At 41.9% G+C, this 20,477-nt stretch overlaps 1 protein-coding gene across 1 annotated transcript in view; it reads right to left on the reverse strand.

Annotated features, from left to right (window-relative positions):
* The window catches only part of GRAMD4 (GRAM domain containing 4), a 174,601-nt gene extending 155,254 nt beyond the window's left edge, over positions 1-19,347 (reverse strand). The window contains exon 1 of the mRNA XM_088480161.1: positions 19,009-19,347. Coding sequence (XP_088336287.1) covers positions 19,009-19,037 — 29 coding nt within the window. The 5' untranslated portion in view covers positions 19,038-19,347. The remainder of the gene's footprint in view (positions 1-19,008) is intronic.
* Between the last annotated feature and the right edge of the window lie 1,130 nt (positions 19,348-20,477).

Below are 20,477 nucleotides of genomic sequence, written 5' to 3' on the forward strand. Positions count from 1 at the left end.
TGTCTGTAAAAAAGGGCTTAACTTGCCTGTATCTTGTCCCACTTTCGTTATACCCGCATTAGTGTAAACTTGACGGGCAGCGATGCTCCGCCTGCAGTCTGTTACGAGGGAGGTAATGACTGATGTGTTCAGATGTTGCTGAACCTCTAATGCCAGCGTTGGTGTAGATGGCTTTGCAGAGTCGTCAGATATCAAGCAGCGGCTAGAGTATAATGAGGAGAGATTAATGCTTCATGTCGCGTGCCGTGGACACGGAACAGGACTTATCGATGACATTTTGTCACAGGATCATGGACAGGATACCTCTAAGGCAGTCACAGGTTCATTGCTTTGACGCGTTTCTCTGCCTTCTTAACTGAGAGTTTCTCAGACTGTTTTAGTAACCTGTGGCTTGCCAATTATCTATTTGTATTCCTATGAGAGCAGGTGTATCTTGTTCCACCCTTAGCAGACAAATCGTGGACATGTTAAAAGGCGTAGGAGATATGTTAAACTTTTTACTTGCCACATGATTGACCTACCAAAAAATGGTGAATAAAACTTCATCTTGTATTTTGCCCAGGAGTTTTTTCTACATCAAATATAGTAGTTCCATCCCCAGTAGCATATTTAGAATTAAGGCTATATCTAAAAAGTTATTTCCTCATGATAAGTGCTAGTAAAAGATAGGTTGTATTTGTTATTGTTTAAGTGAGCGATACATTTGAGAATTAACCAGATTTGCTCCAAAGTCACTGCCCCAAACATGTTCCTCCTCAAAGTCGCCAATGTATACGTTGGCTCGACTTGGAGCAAACCTGGTCCCCATCGCTGTTCCGAGAATTAGCAAATTGTATTTACCATTAAATATGAAGTAATTATGTGGTGTTAGTATGAACTGAATACAACTAATAATGAAGTTCCATTGTGTCTCTACAATCGCATCATCTTGGGAACTGTCTCAACTCCCTTCTGGTGGGGGATGTTTGTATCAGGGATGTGTAGACAGGGGAGGCAGAGCCTCCCATCTCATACTCATGAGATTTGATATAAAAAAACACAACAACTTACCTTTGTCAACACTTTCTTCGAAGTCCATAGGGTCCACAGGGATACAATGGGGTGTAGGTGGGGCTTTGGAGGACTGGACACCAACAGCAAGCTTTTCAATCTCAGGATGCTTCGGTCCTTCCCTCTTTACCCCACCCACAGCCAGAGGGCAAACAAGCCCAAGGCAGCAGCAAGAGAGGAGAGAAGGAAAACTGGTACACTGAAGAATCACACTCACACTGAGAAGGGAACAAGTGACCAAGAGAAGAAACCTGTAGAAGCCAGGAGCATCAGGGCGGGTGCCCTGTGGACTTCGAAGAAAGCGTTAACAAGGGTAAGTTTTACCATAACTTTCCTTTTCCTCTTCAGGGTCCATTAGGGCTCCACAGGGAGACAATGGGGATGTCCCAAAGCAGCTGTTCAAAGGCAAAAATGCTCCTGAGCCGATAGGAGTACCCTACGCCAGAAGGAAGCATCCCAAGAGGCAAATGTAGCAAAGGCATAAAACCTAAGAAATGTGTGGAAAGACTACCAGGTGGCCACCCTGCATAGCTGTTCAGCTGAGGTGCCACGACATGCTGCCCACGCGGGTCCCACAGAGAGTAGAATGAGCAGATACTGTAGCCGGCACAGGAAGGCCAGACTGCGTGTAAGCCTGTGAGGTAGACAGACAGACTCTGGCAGACTGTTCTATGGATTCCACAAGAAGGAGGAATTGCCAGCTAGGATGAAGAGGGAGTCACATTTCCTGATGGAAGTAGTAAAAAAAGGGGGAGACACATGAAAGTGCCTGATTCCATAGGTTCGAATGGAGGTTCTTCAAGTGCTTGGAGCACCACTGCCAAATCCCAGGAGGAACATAGGGATGCTGTATACATAGAACACCTGCAGGAAGGTGTGAACATCTGGTAAAGGAACAAGTCTGTGCTAGAACTAGATGGATAAAGCGGAGACCTGCACTTTTAGAGAAGCTAGACGGAGGCCTAGATCCAATCCAGCCTGAAGAAAGGCAAGAATTCTAGATACCTTTAAAAACTTGGTCATAGTTTCATGGAGCACACCATTGGAAATATGTATACATATTCTGTGATAAATCATGGCTGAGGCCAGTTTATGGGCCCTGAGCATGTTCTGGACCACAGAGCTTGAAAATCCCTTAGCCATTAGAAGGGATGTCTCAAAAGCCAATCCATTGAAGACGGATGGGCCAGGTCCAGATGTAGACATGGACCCCGAGACAACAGGCCCACTCAGAGGGAGTTGAAGAGGAACGTCTATGGAGACTTTGAAGACCGGAGTACAAATGTCGTCTGGGCCAAGCCGGAGCTATCAACAGGACTGTTCCCCCTTCCTGCTTGAACTTCTGAAGAACTCGAGGAAGCAGGGATATTTGGGGGAAAGAGGTATGCCATATGGAAGGTCCGTTTCACTGACAATGCGCCAACGAAGGCTGCGTCGGGGTCCCTTATCCTGGAAGTTTGTTGTTGCGTCTTGAGGCCATGAAATTCACAACCGGCAGACCCCATTTGTCCACCAAGACTTGAAAAACTTCTGGATGTAGAGATCACTCCCCTGTATGCACATCATGTTGGCTGAGGTAATCTGCTTCCCAATTGAGAACTCCCGGGATGAATACTGTGGAGATGGCGTTCGGTCCATGTGAGAATGTGGGACATTTTTGCAATTGCTGCCCAACTCAGAGTGCATCCTTGGTGAATGAGGTAGGCCACTGCCGTGGCGTTGTCAGACTGTACTTGTACTGGCTGCCCTGAAGATTTTCCTGAGCCAGAGCTCTGCAGATGGCTCGAAGTTCTAAGACATTGACTGGTAACTTTGCCTCGACTGGGGTCCAGTGGCCGTGGAAGGAGTGCTGCTCAGTCACTGCACAACACCCTTGGAGGTTTGCATCCGTGGTGAGAGCCCAATCTGGGATCCAAAAGGAGAGACACTTGTCTAAATGGAATGTCTGTTGCCACCAGGCTAGGGACAGGTGAACCTCTGGGGGGAGGCCCATCATCTGGGATCGAAGTAGATAGGGTAGCCCATTCTACCTGGAGAGGATCAGGTATTGTAGGGACCTGGATTGAAACTGAGTGAACTCCACCATGTCGAATGCGGACACCATTGATCCCAATGTCTGCATTGCAGCATGAATTGACACACTGCGCACTCGGTGTTGTATTGATACTAATAATTTTTTTAATTATGCGAGTTGTCACCATATTAAATGGAAAGAAAACATTCCAAAAGGGTCAATATCTTAGGCTGAAAAGGAATTGTTCTAATGACTATTTTCAGAAACAGGCAGATAAGTTGACAAGAGCTTTCCTGGACCAGGATCAGATAGATCTTCTGAAAAGCTGTAGGGAAGAGGTTAATTTTATTGATCAAGAAACTATTACAACAGAATAATACGACTGATACGAGGAGAGATACACGTGACAACATTGTTTTACCATTTGTGACAAAATATAACGTGTCCAAATGACATTAGGAAGATCATTAAAAAAAAATAAAAAAAAAAAAAACTTTATAGGGTTCTCTTACCATGTCTAGATGAGAATGTGGTCATTATATTGTTAGTTCATTATTCTGTAGAATTAGAAAAGGGTTGTCAGGATCTGCAGTTAAGGAGATCATATTGGTTGCAGTTTCCAGCCTGAGGCACTGCATTAATTACTGCCCGTCTGTGTGCATAGTCAGGTGCACACTAATTGATTCTGCTGTTTGTGCACACTGGTCTTTCGTTATGGGAGACTTGCTCTGGTTGGGCCCCATTTCTGTTAAATTCCACCCAGCCCTTCACTCCATGCCGGTGAGAGTTCTTTGTGCTTCTGGTTATTCCAGTCTCCTGTCTGTCAGTCGAGTTCCAGAGTCCTGTCTGTTGAGTTATATCACTACAGTTTGTTTCACCCAGGCGGCACGGTCCGCACACCATCTGCCACGTGCTGCTTGAGTCATCGAGGTTGCACAGTGCGCATCTCTGCCGTAGTCCTGTGTGTCATCTCAGCAGTGCAGAGTGCTCTCCATCCAGGAAGCAGGTCAGCGTCAGGCGGCTTGTGTCAACCCGGTGACACTGGTCGCATCCCTGCGTCCCAAGTGTGCAATCCAGCACACAGTCGCCAGTGTCATCCTGGCGGCACTGGTCGCATCTCAGCGTCGCAAGTGCGCAATCCAGCGCACCGTCGCCAGTGTCATCCCGGCGGCACTGGTGGCATCTCAAGTGCGCAATCCGGCGCATCACCATTAGTGTCAACCCGGCGACCTTGGTAACTGCTTCCTGCCTTGTTCACATTACATCAAAGACTTATCAGCCCAAAGGCTGCATCCCAACCTTGGCTAGGCTACAACTAGCCAAGACAGACCAGCCCTCAAGGCTGCATCCAAAGCCCAAAGGCCACGACTAGCAAAGACTAATCAGCCCTCAAGGCTGCGTCAACAGCCCCAAGACTGCATCACATGCTTAACCCTTGGCCACGACTAGTCACTGCATTCCAGCCCTCAAGGCTGGCACCAGACATTCACCTGCCGATCCCACTTTAACCATTAACACTGCAGCAACGAAAGACCACTCAAAGGGGTACCCCCATTAACTTCCTACTCAAATCTCCACTCTACACTATCTTAGTCGATTCCAGCATGGAATCGCAACAAGGGTTTGGAGAGAAGAGAAATAATTTTATTACTGACTCAGCAAGATTTGAACTCTGGTTGGGCTGTATGCCAGTCTAGAGCACTACCACTGATCTATTGCTCTTTATAAGTAGGAGTGCCTATTTAGCAATATTTCTCTAGCAGATTTCACCCCTTTTCTGAAGAGATTGCATTCGTGTATTTGTTTATTAACACCCTTGAATGCCATATGTGTGTATTTTAATTGATTTTTGTTAAACTTATCTATGTAGGATTCTAAAATTCTATGATGTCAACATCTTATTTTATGTGATTAAGACAATGTTACAGAGAACCACACACAGGTGGAGTTTTAATTCAAATTAACTGTTTAGTTTATATTGAATTGTGAAAGCTATTGGTCAAGTCCGGTATATAACCACCCTTCTGGAGAGTGACTACTTCCTCTGACGAAACCGCTGCTACAAACTAGTGGAGAAATGCTTAAGGACTGGATAGTGACAGGCTACAAATGTTATTTACCTTGGAGCGCTGTCCTGGGAATCTTCCTGTGTACACAGACACTTTGGAAGCAGATACAAAGTACTGGTGACTGCGGCTAGCTACGCTGCATGTCAGAATACATCCTCCGCTCGATTGAGACAAACTGTGGAATTGAAAGGTATTCTCGACAAGCAACAGATCCCTACAAAGTACCCAGCGGCTTTAAAAGAACCAATGTGTCTTTTTCCACAGATGATGCCTCATCCCTATTTGTGGACACCTACTGCAGAAGGATTAGAGTGCCAATATTAGGAGATTTTTCATATGCTTGTGATCATTTAGCCATATGTGGATTATGATTGATTTAAAATTTTCATTTTTGTGAGCCTGTCCTGATCAACTTGACTATTTATTCATTTTATTATTTGGTTTTATATATTAATTGTATGTGGAATTTAGATGTAAGCAGAAAAAAGGCTGCCGCGCATCTGTGGGACGGAGGAGCAGCTCAGGGAACGGCTAGACCGCAGTAGAATGGCGCCCTGAGCTGGGGGATGGGCTGCAGGGAGAGCACCTTCTCCCTGTGTCAACATTAACCACCGGATCCCCTGGCTGTTAATTTTGCCTCTGCGCCAGTATATTAATGCTCCGGTGGTCTAGTGGAGTCGTGGGTGCACCAGTGTCCACATCAGCACCTCCGGTCCATCTCCTGAGTCCTGAGGCTAGACTGCATAAAGACGCAGGTCCCCCTTACCTGTCCCCTGGATTCCGGGCTGGGGTCTGGGGAGCTTGCTAGCATGTCGTCGTCCCCAAGAGCCCCGCCAGGAGTACCTAGCCAGCACTTGGTGTCACGGCACCACAGAGGGATGATGTAGCAGCAGCGCAGACGTCCAAGGGATAGTCTTCTGCTGCTGCTGAGTTTTAAAACACTAGAAATAAAAATCATACAAATAAGCTTGGGCTGCTTGAAGCAGCCTTAATGTTAAAAATGGTGACCTAGCTCATGCTGAACACCAACAAAACTGAGCTGTCCTCAGGCTGTGGGCAGGGTATAAGGGGGGGGGGGACCGGAGCATCCTGGGATTGAAAAGCTTTGCTGTTGGTGTCTGGTCCTCCAAGGTCCCACCTACACCCCATTGTCTCCCTGTGGAGCCCTATGGACTCTGAAGAAATTATCATCATAATTTATTTATATGGCGCCACAAGTGTTCCACAGGGCCTTACAAAGTACATAAACAAATAGGTAACCAGTGACTTACAGTACAGTACAATACAATGCAGGACAAGGACATGGAAAATATACATTGCTACATTAGCGACAATAACACCCACATAAGCAGCAAAGCATAAACAACCAAGTGTTAGGTGCCCTAGTGGGGAGTAAGAAGTAGATGAAAGTAGGGAGAAGAGGGAAGAGGGCCCTGCTTGTAAGAGCTTACTTTCTAAAATTGAGGGGCAGATAAACAGGTGACACACAGATGGGGCAAACGGGAAGGAAGGAACATGTAGCAGCATTATATAATCACATATTTATATTTCCAATATATGTCTAGTTAATAAACCAGCTAAAATATGAATATAAAACATTGCACATAAAATGTCTTCCAAAGGTATCATAGCATGTAACCAGCTCATTTGGAGACCTCAGTTCTGACTGTTGAATTGTCAAAATGATGACTAAAAAAATAGTTCAGAAGTGTGCAGAGACACTCCCTAATATAACAGCCTAGGTAATTTCTGGGTGGCACCCCACCACCAATATCAAATAAAGAGTTTTAAAAAGACCCTTGGCGCTATTAGTGTTTCATCGGTTCTAAGTAGGGGAAAATCACAAGTTCCTAATTGAAGTCTCCCATGTGATTGGTATATCCAGATGAAATCCTATCAGCTGTGAGATAATATTCTTAATCCAAATAGTTAGAGACTCACATGGGATTTCATAAAAAATAAAGAAAATAGCTCATATAGTGTAGTAATTTTTTAACATTTATTATATCAATTTATTCACATATCTAAAAAAATCAAAGCATACATGTAAATAGAATTATTGTCCTGGAATGTCTCTCTCCAGCTGGTTTGAATAAAGGGCCTGATTCAGACCTGCTTGCGAGCGCTGAGCGCTCACAAGCGGGTCGATGTTGGGCCAGTGCGCATGCGCACGACGGAGCCAACTCCGTCTTGCGCATGCGCAAGACACTGATACCGACGGGCAAACCATCGCTATGGGTCTCGCTACAAAGGGGGCATGCTGTCGATGGTGACAGCACGCCCCCTTTGGTGGGCGTGCTGAGGGCGTGCAGATGAGAATATCCAGCCCTGAGGAAAAATCCACAGATTCGAAACGCGTTGGTTGTTTGGACACATCTGCTAAACCACATAGGGGACACCCGGTGAATGCCCCAGCGACGTGCCACTAAGGGGAGAAGAAGGATTCCGGAAACTTCCTATTTTGACACTCACCTTGTTGCTCCTCGTTAGGAGCTGTACACGGTCCCTCATATTAACAAAAGATTCCAGGACAATTATTCTATTTTCATGTATGCTTGTTTTTTCAGAAATGTGAAAAAATTTATATCAAATAAAAAAAAAAAATGGACTACACTATGAGCCATTTTCTTTCATTTTTATGAAATCCCATGCGAGTCTCTAACCATTTGGATTAAGAATATCTCACAATGATAGAGGATTTCATATGGATATACCAATCATGTGGGAGACTTCAATAAACTCTATTTGAAAAATGATGACTAAGCCTAGCCCGCATAATCACAAATAATCTTCGGAAAGGTACATGCTAGATTTGGTATGTGTACATAGCAAACAATTAGACTTCGACATGGATCTACATTAATAAACATTTACCATTTGTCTTTATAACATTTAACTTGGGTCACTAATCTTGAATGCCAGTGGATTTAATAAAAACATCTTGTGCCATTTATAAAAGTTGCCATAGTCTGAGTTAAGGATTTCACATTTTGCATTTATGTGATCTGAGACCGAAGCAACAGTTGTGTTTGATTATCAATCATGTTGGGCTTTTAGTGCCTGCCTCCATTAACCTTCAATAAGCTTTCAGACAGGAAATGTATATCAAATAAATAAATAAATGATATGCCAGTTTATTACTATAATTCAGTATTGACACAATGCCAACACAGCTCACTGACTTATTCACCAGTATTATGGGACATTCACAAAGAATAGTACAGTGAAACACAGAAATAGAACTGTCCTTGCCCCATGAATACAGACTAAAAAAAAAGTAAAAAAACGACATGAAAAGGGAAGAATGTGAGTGGGATAGGTCTTCCCTTTATAAACCTACTTCAATTAAAACGCCAAACGTTCTAGAACATCATGGCTGCCAGGTAACATTTCAAAGCTTCTTAGCATGCCGGTTGTGAAGTCAGCAGACTGAAGCAGTTTAACTAAGCAACAAACGGGCCTGATAATACTCACCTTCAGTCTGCTAAACAGATTAAGGGGAAATCAATTAGCCGTGGTATGTTACCACAGGCTTATTGACCGCCCACGGCTATCCAATAAGGCCCGAAGCCAGGATTTTTTTTTTCTTACCTGCCTCAGTGGGTTGGAAAACAAATCCCAAATAACTCAGGGGTTAACAGGTGCTGCAACCCTATTAACGCACAAATCCATGAACTTTTCACAGATTCTGTGACTTAACCTGGGTTAAAGTACTGTGTTAACGGGCATTAACAAGGTTAAAAGGGGAAGTTGGGAGGCTAATTGAATAGCCCCATGCATTAAAGCCTGAAGTCACCTCCTGTTATTACCCGCAGTAATAAGATATTGAATTCCCCACTAATTCTGGGTACGCACTTGGCCAAATCAGTGGCCGACTTGGCAATTTGGCAAGCTATACACACTTACCAATTGGCCGTTTGATATGTCTGGACAAACATCACAACTGGGTGGGCATTTAAACTGCCTGCCCAGTTGTGATGTCAGTGTCGGTGTTTCCTGCAGCCAGTGTACGGGTTAGTTGTCGGGTTGCCCGTGCACACAGGCAGATGATCTGATATATCGGCAAGAGATATTCGCATTGGCTGTGCTGCAGGGCCAACTTGATATGTCTGAATGGCATTGTTCACAGATGTATCTTCTGTATACACTGACAGAATCAATTCGCAATATGTCGTTCGACGGCTGTACAAACGACATTGTATGGTGTGTACCCAGCTTAAGACCAGTTTTATTACAGATTCTCATGGTGTGAAACTAGTGGCCACAAGGTTTGAAAATACCATTAGTTCTTTTGCTCCTAACACACCAAATGAAATTTACCCAAAATAGCTAAAGTGCTTATTGAAATTGGGAAAAAAGTGAACTAAAAGCACATTTACGGAGAGACATAGGAGTCAATTCAATTAGGAATGAGTTTGAAAAAGTGAATTTGCATTAAAAAAAAAAAAAAAAAAAAAACTTTCACACATTGCTTGAATGTGCGTATCTGAGAAATACGCGGAAGTTGTGTCAAAGTTGGGTGTCTGTTCTACAAAAAGTGACCTTGAAGAAGGGTAGGATAAAGTAGGAAAACCATTCTGGACTGAAAAAAATTAAACTGAGATAGCAGGACCATATAGAATGCATAAGGAAAGTGCTGGAGGTTTTTAAGATGTGTAAATTTGGAGTTTTCAGCATTTTTTTTTTCAGCAAATTAAGTCTACAATATTGTGAGGTACACAGAAATGTACGTAAAGTGATTGTGTTTTTATACAAGTTTTAATAAGTTTGAAAAAAGCTCCCATTTTCAATCTAAAAAACAAATCCATTCCCACCAATACAATACCTCAATATAGCCATCCCATATTATTTACCCATTATTGAGCGGTTTAGAAATATTCACATGAAAACGGACATGACTTTATTGGCCAAATTATGCAATTTAAACTCCTCCAAATGCATGATTTATTGAGGTGCACCAGAGGCTATGCACTGTGTCCTGATATTTTTACCTTAAAATGAAGATTTGCCCTATGTTTTCACCTGCTCGGGGGCTCCCCACAGAAAAAAAAACAAACAAACAAAAAACATGAATTTCATTGCAAAATGCAATGAGAGTTTGGAATTGCATTACAAATGCAATTTGTGATGCGAATTTGATTTGAGAGGTCCCAACTCGCTCCTAATTGAGACAACCCCATAGTTACATTAGTTTTCCTATAACGGAAAAAAAACGAAACAGATACTCTATGGTTCTTGCTTTGACGTTACGCTACCTTTCCAAAACAGCAAAAAGTAGTATTCTATACATAGGTTTTCAGAATAAGATCTGCACATAAGTTACAATGCATATTTTTCTGATCGTATTAATGAACTGGGAAAAAAAAAAAATTATATATTATAATATATATATATATATATATATATATATATATATATATATATTTAAGTTATTTATATAGTGAACACATTCAGTACACATTACAGAGATTGTTTGTCATTCACAGCAGTTCCTGCTGCAGAAGAGTTTACAATCCATATAACCCATCACGTGGGCAATGTAGACTTAAGCATGGACATCCTTAAAACCTGGACTGTAATGGCTGAGTTTGGGAAACTCTGGCCTAATGCATCAGCAGCCTGTGGTTATTTAAACAGAATTAGAGAGGTCTGGGTATTACAACGCCACCATCTCTGTACTTTATAATACTTTGTAGTGAAGAGTGTGATCACCACACAATACTTACTAAGGGGCACTTGAAATGCTAAAGACATTTTTCCTTATTCAATTGAGGATGCCCCAGAGTATATTGGCTCTAGTATGGGAGAAAGTGGGCAAATGAGTGCCCCTACCCATCCCCTTGCTTAGCTAGCTTTTATCTCTACATAGAAATTCCCCAAAACTAAAGGTCGTATTTACCTAAATGGTAGCATTGATTTCTTTACCAAAAGCATTCTATTTTGTTTCCAAATACTGCTCAATGCTGTCTTAACAGTTGTCCAATCGTTTTAAAGCTATTTTGGTTGTGGTTTATAAATCATCCCTTTGACACTTATTATTCTCTCTATATGTGAGGTGAGAGCATTTGCTTTTAACTGTATTTGTTATGAATGTGTTGTTTGAAGCACAGATGTTAGTGGAGGACATGCAAACAATGAGGATCTGTGATGTTGGTTGCAGGCTTAAATATTTTACTCAAATTATGAATACCTCAAACTTTCATTTTACTAAATACATTCAGATTACCAATAGATAGAACAAGCGCTGACAGCTGTTTTTTGTTTGTATACATATAGGGCATTCATATTGTCATACAGGTGTCAGCTGGTACCCTGGACAGCGTGTGATTAAACTAGCAGCTTGTTTATTTTAGATTTTGTTTCTAGCCTTACATTTATGTAAGGAGGACACTAATATAATCATGACCTCTACATTGTGCTCTGGCCTTGCTGAGTTTTTTTTTTTTTTTATTCTGTCTCCATAGTCTCCTGAGCTCTGCTATGAAAGTTGGCAGTGGAAAGGCAATACAAGTGGTTAAGCAGTAACCAGATACAGAGCAATTGGAGGTCCTTAGAGGCCTAAAAGGATGGTAGAAGCTGAAATAGCAATGCTTGAGGCAAAGGGGGACCAGTATGGATGGCCTCAAAAGCATTTCTGCCAAGTGATTATAGTAGGTTTTATTTGTATTGCTATTTAAAAAAAAAAAAGGAGTTTAGTTTAAAATCAACAATCTTATAAGAAAATAAATATTTTGTATAAGCGCTAGATATCATTTGTTAAGCTGCAATGCTTTACCTGGTCACAAGAGGACAGACTTCCCAAAAATGTTACAGGGATAGGTGCATTTAGCATGAGAAAAAAAAAAAAAAATAGTTCGAAATTACTTTAATTAATTGCAAGTTTAATTTAAAGGGGTGAATCCACCTAAAAAAAAAAAAACAATTGGGTCGAATAAATAAGATATGTTACATAAGAGAATGCCACTTGGCTGTGCTCCTTCAATTTGATAGGTCCCTTTAATGCCTCCAATGGTCGGTCATGACCAAAATTACTGATATATTGGTATGAAAGAATGAATCAAAACAAAAACTACCTAATGTCTTAAAAGGATTCAAATTTCTCATAATTCTATATCAAACTCATTAGACCTATTACCACATGAGCAGAAACTCTTAAAAATTGCCTAGTTATTTCCTGATAGGCTGTGATTCTAGTTTAAAACCAATCTTAAATCAGAGTATGTACATGTAGCATTATTAAATAAAATAATAATTGTTTAATGGACTATATGACAGTCACAATGCTTATTCAATAAAAAAAACAACTGACATACAAAAAATATGCAAAACAATTTTCTTCAAATTAAACAAGAGGAATAACAGAAACAGCCAAAACACAAAGTCCCGTTGTGTTGCCTGGGAAAGACTAGAAGATATAGACAAATTTATCAGAAGAAATCCCATTACCTTTTAAATAGTCTTCCTTTATCAACCTATTCCTTTCTTCTGTTAGATCATGGAAGCAGTGTGCTCATTTGCTAATCAGTATTGCAACTTCATTATTGCTTTTTTGTTCAAAAACATTTCTAGTCAATAATAGAACAAATTGTTAGAATATGGAAAAGATTTAATAAGTTCTCTAAACTGGTTATAATTTTCAGCACAGTCATTACTTATTTATGGGTTCCATGGGAAGATACATTATCTCAATAGCTTCCTTACAGTTTAGGTATTGATGGATGACATTTACGTGGCTGGTTCCACTGGCTGCAAATTGGTAGAGTAGTCTTTCCTAAACAGGTTTATTGCTTTGAGATATTTTTCCCTATTTAAAAAAGGCACTTTGATTGTTCACAACTCGTCATCTAAGCAACTATAGGGTTCATTCTAGCTCCCTGCACCTGTCACAATCTGTGCAGTTCCTCATTCCTGCCTGGGCTGCTCTGGTGCTTCTAGCACATTGGTCTATCAGCAATTTTTTGCATCAGCTAAGAGCGCTAGAAACAAGAGCAGAGAGCAAAACCCCAGGTAAGAAACAGGCAGTGCACAGGTTTGACAGGTGCAGGGTGCTAGAATGAACACTACAACTACAGCTGTGCAATAAACTATAACGGACTCTGGTCATCAGTGACCACAGGAATCTCTACATAAACAATCCAGGATACAGGACAGAAACAGGCTTCTGAAGCAACTATCTACATACCTTAACCCGTGGTTAGTTACATAGTGATCCCGGGAACAATTTTATCTAAAAACCCATATTTGGGACTGATCATATCAACATTTAGATATCATTTTCCTTAAATATCCTGATAAGGCCATAATCAAGACATGGTCCAAGAGGCAAAAACTCTGTCCCTCGCTAAACACAGACTGCTATGGAAATGCAACAGCATCATAAAAGGTCCATGCTCCATGAGCACACTATGGAAGACTGTAAATTACACAGAAGTTATTGACTCATGTACATGAAATTAGGATGTTTTTACCCAAATGAGGTCTCATTTTGATACTCAATTGTCAATAAGTAATGGCTACTGTAAGCACACATTCAGAATCATGTTGTAACATTTGTTAATTTAGATAGGTCAATCCTAAATAAAATCACAATGGGGTAAGCAAATTCTCAAAGGAACCCTTCTAATCTACCATAATAAAATTGATAAATAAATCTATATTTGCATCCGTTCTATATTTCCTACAGATTCAGCAGATGAACTGACTAAAACATGAAGTAATGATCAAATGATTTTCACCATTATTAAATCAATCAAACGTCACATACTACTGCATTTTTGGCAATTCATAAATGAGTCAATCCTTGTTAGTGTATTGAATGGAGACAACAATGTTTTCCAGGGAATGGGTATGAAGTCCCGGCAGCTGAATAGTCCATTCATATCCCGACGCCAGCAGCCCAAAGGGAGAAGATCCCGACAGGGCAAGTAAATACTCCCTTAGTGGTGCCTAACCTCCCCCCTAGTGCCTAAACCTCACCTCCCCCGGGGGTGCCTAAACCCCTCTTACCACTCCTTAAACCTAACCCTCCCAGGGGGTGCCTGACCCTAACCTCCCCCCGGGGGTGCCTAACCCTAACCCTCCACCCCTGCGGCTAACGCTAAGGGCGCCCCAGACTTACCTCTTTCGGACTGGCGTCCTGGCATCGGGATTAAGATAGGAGTCGGTATTTTGATGCCTATCTTAAATCCCTTGCCGGGATTCCGATGTCGGAACTACATCCAGTTTTTCAGATTCAACATGACAAGAACAACCACTAACTGGGATTTGGGTTTTAATGCTGAAGTAGATAAAGGGAAAGAATAGCATAGTTCCTGTTTGCTGTGAAAACATTCCACATTTACTAAATTCAACGGAATACACAATAGTAATAAAAAAAAAATATAAAAAACTATAACTTAATAGTAAACATTCTCAATTATTTAACAAATACAGTAAACACTAGTGTAATGATTCCAAGACTGACAATGACACTGCTATAGGTCCAACCAGTTAAGTCCCATCATAAAGGATACTTCACTTAATTTCTTAAAATCATATTACTTACAAAACAAAAACACAAGAGACTAACAGTACTTGAGAACCACATGGCTAAACGGGTGTAGTAGGTATTACCGCCGGCCACATGGTTCAAATTGCGACAGCGAAAGCCGGGTATGGGTGAAGATCCTGATCGCTAATTAAGTTAAGTACAGCTAACCTAATTCCCTACCCTTACCCTCCTTTAGGGGTGCCTAACCCTAACCTCCCCCCCTAGTGTCTAACCCTAACCCCCCCCTTCCCCTAGCCTAAACCTAACCCTCCCAGGGGGTGCCTCACCCAAAGTCCCCCCTGGACCCTAAAACCTAACCCTCCCCCCACCCCCACGGCTATCTGCGCCTGGCTTACCTTCATTCGGTATGCCAGGCATCGGGCTCCCGGCGTAGGACTAATGACAGGCGTCATGATTTCGACGCCTGTCATTAAAACTTTGCCGGGATTAGAAAGTCGGGAATTCGGCGGTCGGCATTTAGAAGATCGGCTTCCCGACTACATCCCGGCTAATCTAAACTGCCAATATTTAGCCTAATAAAAAAAAAAAACCCAGGCCATATTTGATAGCATTATATCTATCCTAAGTATGTTTAAATTATACTGCCAGACTAGTATCCAGTAGCGCTGTTGGAAAGCTATTCAACCTAGACCCACTACCCTTCAGTTGTTATCTTGTTCCTATTAAGTCTTTTTTTTTTTTTTTTTTTTTTTTTACTTTTAAAACATTTGATAACCCCCCATATCTGCTCCACGCTACACATATTGAGGACCATGAGTATGATCTGGTAATTGTGTGAAGTAAACCATGCTCCAATTTAGTTGCCCTTCTTTGCACAGTCTTACTTATGTCCTTCAGACAACGGGCTACATTTCACATGTTTAAATCAGACCAATCCCAAGACTGCTGATGCCTTACACAGCTTAACATGATTTCCAAACGTGCAATTAGATTTAATTACAAAATTAATAGTTGTGGGAAGTGGATCACTAATAGCAGATTACCTTGATGAGTTTGTGTAACAAATATTTTAAAGCTACCACTAAGCAGACGAAGGCCTATCAATTGCTCCATGTAGATTAGGAGGCTATTTACTAAACAGTATGTATGTCTGTGTCACTGAATGAGTGACAGTCATTTATACAGTTTTCATTATCACTGAGAACTGGCCACAAAACATTCTCGAAGGGAAGAGGAGGTGTGAAAGCATTGCTAGGCTCTTCTCTGTAATTTCGTACTTTGCACAGGAGGTGGCCAGAGGAGCGAATTACCTCAAGCCACTGATTTTCAGAGTCTGTGATAGGGTGGGAGCAGTGGCATCAAACACCATACTACTAGCCTTACCCCTCAGGTAAAAAAGTAGTGCCTGAGGGGATGGAAACCACTGACAGAAGGTAAAGTCTAGAAAGCACTGTTCAATAGCACCGACCTTAAGCATACACACTAGACAATGTGCTGAAAGATATTGGTGAAAGATATTGGGTGTACACACTAAACATTTTCATTAACGATATTCAGTGATGTCATCCTGCCACATCCCTGAACAGGTACTTTCTGACGATATCGTCAGATTGGCATGCTTGTTTGCATTACAACAAATAAAGCTAGCGACCCACGGGAGCTCGAATCGTTGGTCGTTTGGTGCTAACAGACTCAATGGTATGAACGATATATCGTTAAATGATATCTTTATCATTCACTTTTATCGTCTAGTGTGTATGCCCCATTAGTTTAGGTCATTAATTACACGCTAACAAGAAGACTAGCCCTTAAGGTGGGTACACACCTGACAGATATATTTGCAGATGATGGTCGTTCACACACATTGAACGGCCTGGGTGGTGGGCATGTCCCGCCCCCCTTCTCACGGCTGCCGCTGTGAGTGTATGGGCGGTCTGCAAACTGCCCGTACACACTTGCCGATAGACAGATGTCTGCAGTCATATCTGTACATCGGCTGTGCAGCACAGCCAATGCGATATGTCGGTGAACGACGACATTCACCGACATATCGCGGGCACCCACTGGCCGACGGACAGCAGATATATTGGCTGATCAATTGATCGGCCAATGTATCCGTCAGTATGTACCCAGCATTACTTATACATTAAACAAGTTTACAATAACTTATTACCCCAGAATCCAGTTACCCCTACACTGAAAAACCATGCTTTCACTTTTGTTTCTAGCGCTGATAAATGCATGTAGATGGGCAAGAATATTAAACAAACTGGTTACAATGGCACCTTACCCATCATAGCCTCCTGTCTAGGGGGCAGCATATTTTGGATACTATATGCTCCATTGTAAGCAATGTACCCAGAAGCAGGTGTAAGTGCTAGTTTACACACCACATACCATACAAAAAAGGTATAGAAACCTACTACTTGGAGATATTTTTCCCACCAGGAACAAAAGTACATTGGTTAAGCAAGATAATAAAATAAAAAAAATGAAAAAAAAAAAAACCACAACAGGTCATAAATGTATTTAAGCATCTAATGTCTGCACTTCACAATACCATAATATCAACCTGGCTGTTACAAAAATTGTAAACTACAAACTTTGTTGCAAATTTTTACTCCAATCACTATTATTATATATATATGTCCAATTTTTACTCCAATCACTATTATTATATATATATATATATATATATATGTCCTCTCCATCTTTTCCACTTTGACAACAAACATGTGCACACATCGCAACTTATGACGTGGCGCGCGCGCATGCGCCGCAGCACGCGGCAGTGTTCCCACCATGCAATTCTATGTCTCATGAGTGTGAATGCAGCGGGCGTACCCAGTTTCAGGCACGCAACTCACTCCAAACAGCTGTATGCTTGACAGTGAACTCTATATCATCCTCCATGCAGAAAGACATTTTAAGACAATTGCTGTAATCTCTTTATAGACAAATGTCAACAAAACTTTTTAATCTACCAAATAATTAAAGGTCACATAAAACTTGAGAACTCTCACATAGGAAAATGATTTCCCCACATTAATACTGCATTCTCAAAGCTGCTGAAACTAGCATTCCAAACAAAAAAAAATTTAACAAATTTTAGCAGCCTACAAGTAACATCAGCACCTCCCCAACAACCTTAGGGTCAGTCACCAGTTTGCTGCTAGTCAAATGTGAAATGTAATCTCTTGATTTCTAGTATATATCTGACCTAACACTCAGATAATATAACGAATATTACTAAATGCTTTCTTGCCCACTCTGGAAACTACTGACATTATTTGCAGCATAACGGAAAATAAGCATGTACCAAACAATTCATTAATTTACCCCACCTATTTCCTGCCAGTTGTGAAACCTTTGGTTTCCATCATAGACCTGTACCATCAAGTCTTAAAGCAACAGGACATAAACTACAAGAAATATACATTTGTATGCACTATAAGCTTATGTTTCAGTGATGATGTAGTTAGGTTTGTCATCAGCACATGCTTCAACACAAAATGTAACAGTCATAGAAAAATAAGGGATAATGCAATACAAAATATATAAAATGTTCATAATGGGTTTTCTGAACAATTAAGACACAAACTTGAACAGCAGAACTAAAATGTTAACTATGGCCCATACCCTGTGGTAGCTAAAATTTTATATATATATATATATATATATATATATATATATATATATATATATATATATGGGGAATGTATGTATATGTCAACTGTGTTCTGCATCATTCGCAAAAACAAGTCACTGATGAAGGGACCACCCTGCACATATTCTTTGCAGTACATGATTATCTAATCCACTAACAGTACCAATTACTAGATATATAGACAAGTGTTTGCTACAAGCACATTTAATTCAAAATGAGGATGTTGGCTGTATCAGAGACAGACACTGCTATACACGAATAAATATTTGTCACTTGTTTTGCTACTTCAACAAGTTCAATAAATGTTTCCATTGCATATGCCAAACAGTGAGATGAATGCTCAGCATCCCAGTGCTGGTATGTGTGGTGGCTGATGACAGTGGGAGCAGCTCTCACAATGGATTCTATTATCACTGATCTGTCAGAGACAGGCAGCAGCAGTACCTGCACAGGTGAACAAAGGTTCTGCGTCTACAAGCATACCCTGAGCCAGTCCCCTGATCTACTACAACACTGGGACACACATTAGCAATGCTCGGGCAGGAGCACCGTTGCTACAAGTGTGAATTATTTAATAACACAGTCCGGCGTCCACTGTTATAGGTAGTAGACAGGTGGCATGACCAGGGCTAGCTGTGGTACAGTGATAGCGGGACCCATGCACAGGGTAGAAGGCTTGTCCTGCCAGAGAGGAGGGGAAGGTGAAGGCCTTACGTACCCTGCACCGAAATCCGAGCAAACTTTCATCCAAGCAGCAAGCTCCTGAGCTCCCGGCACGGTGCACAGTCCGCTGCCGCTGCTCTCTATGCGACCCACAGGCGGAGTGCTAGCATGGAGGTCCTGGCGGATGACTGAGATACGATAATCCAGCCCCTCGGCCCCCGTCTCGCACACAGATGAGCCGCTTTCTCTCCTCTTAACCCCGGCTCCGTCGCCTCCCTCTGTCTGCTGCTGGCCTCGCCGCCTACTGCCGGAGCTGGGTACCGAGCCCTCTGTTGCCGCTGCTGCCTGTGCCAGGGGTGACGTCACTAGGCCACGCAAACCAGCAGCAGCGCCAGACACGCGCCCCGCCCCCGCAGCCTGCACCGGCTGCTATTTATAATGCATCACCAGTCCCGGACCGTGCTGCCTTTACCATTAACTGCAGCTCACTGACTGCCCCCCGCAGCTGAGCTCAGCTGCGGCGGCGGCTGGGAGAGTATTGCTGCCCGTTGGCGTTCATTGAACGAACAGAGGACAGAGCACTGGGAGCTGAGCTATAGCAGACACGTAATAGCAACCTTACCGCCTATAGAGGTCCTGTGCACTGAGATGCTGCATTTTATATTTACTCCCTAACTCACTGTTATTTTCCAGACTTTTTATTATTATTATTATTATTATTATTATTATTATTATTATATAGAATACTTTTTTTTAACCCCCTAACACTACAGGCATCAGTGGGTACGGACAGTACAGAGGGTACTGTCAGCTAGGAGTATGAGGTGAGGATCCCTTGCTGCCCTCTAAGCTATTGTCTCACCTGTACTGTTGTCTGGTGACTAATGGTACCCATGCCACTCATTTATTAGGCTTCTGGCATCAAGTAACAAGAAAGCCTTTATTAACCTTTGAGACAAATAATTATAGTGTTCCAGATCAGGAATGTGTTAAGTTGGCTAAGATAGGACACCATTTAACAACGATATATAAGCCCTTTAGCACTTGCTAAAGGGGTTATGTCATCCTTTCAATATTTAACAAACAGCGGTAATCTAAGATAACACCTGTTTGTCACACGATGCGGTCCCATTGCTGGCTTCAGTGAAGCTTTACAGGCACTGCCAGGTACCCGCCAGGTTAAACAGTGATGCACATGCACAGACTGAGTATCGCGCATACGCATGACTAGAGAAGCACATTGCTGGCAGCAGCTTAGCGGAGGAACCCGTGGACGAGGAGGATGTTGCTGGACCTTGCCAATGGCATATTCATTTGTATCACTGCTATCGATTCCTACCTATCTATACACTCTAAAATTGTCGCTGTTTAGCGTTATGAGTCGCACAAGAAATAATTGCTTTCAGACTTTGATTGTGGTTCCAAAGCACAAAAAGTTATTCACCATAAAAACAGATAGTTACACGCTGTGATCTAAATACAATTAGCGCAAACAAATTATACAGTCACAAGATACAGTCGTTA

This window comes from Taudactylus pleione, unplaced genomic scaffold (assembly GCF_031769625.1).
Source record: "Taudactylus pleione unplaced genomic scaffold, aTauple2 ptg000251l, whole genome shotgun sequence".
In the NCBI taxonomy this organism is placed as follows: Eukaryota; Metazoa; Chordata; class Amphibia; order Anura; family Myobatrachidae; genus Taudactylus; species Taudactylus pleione.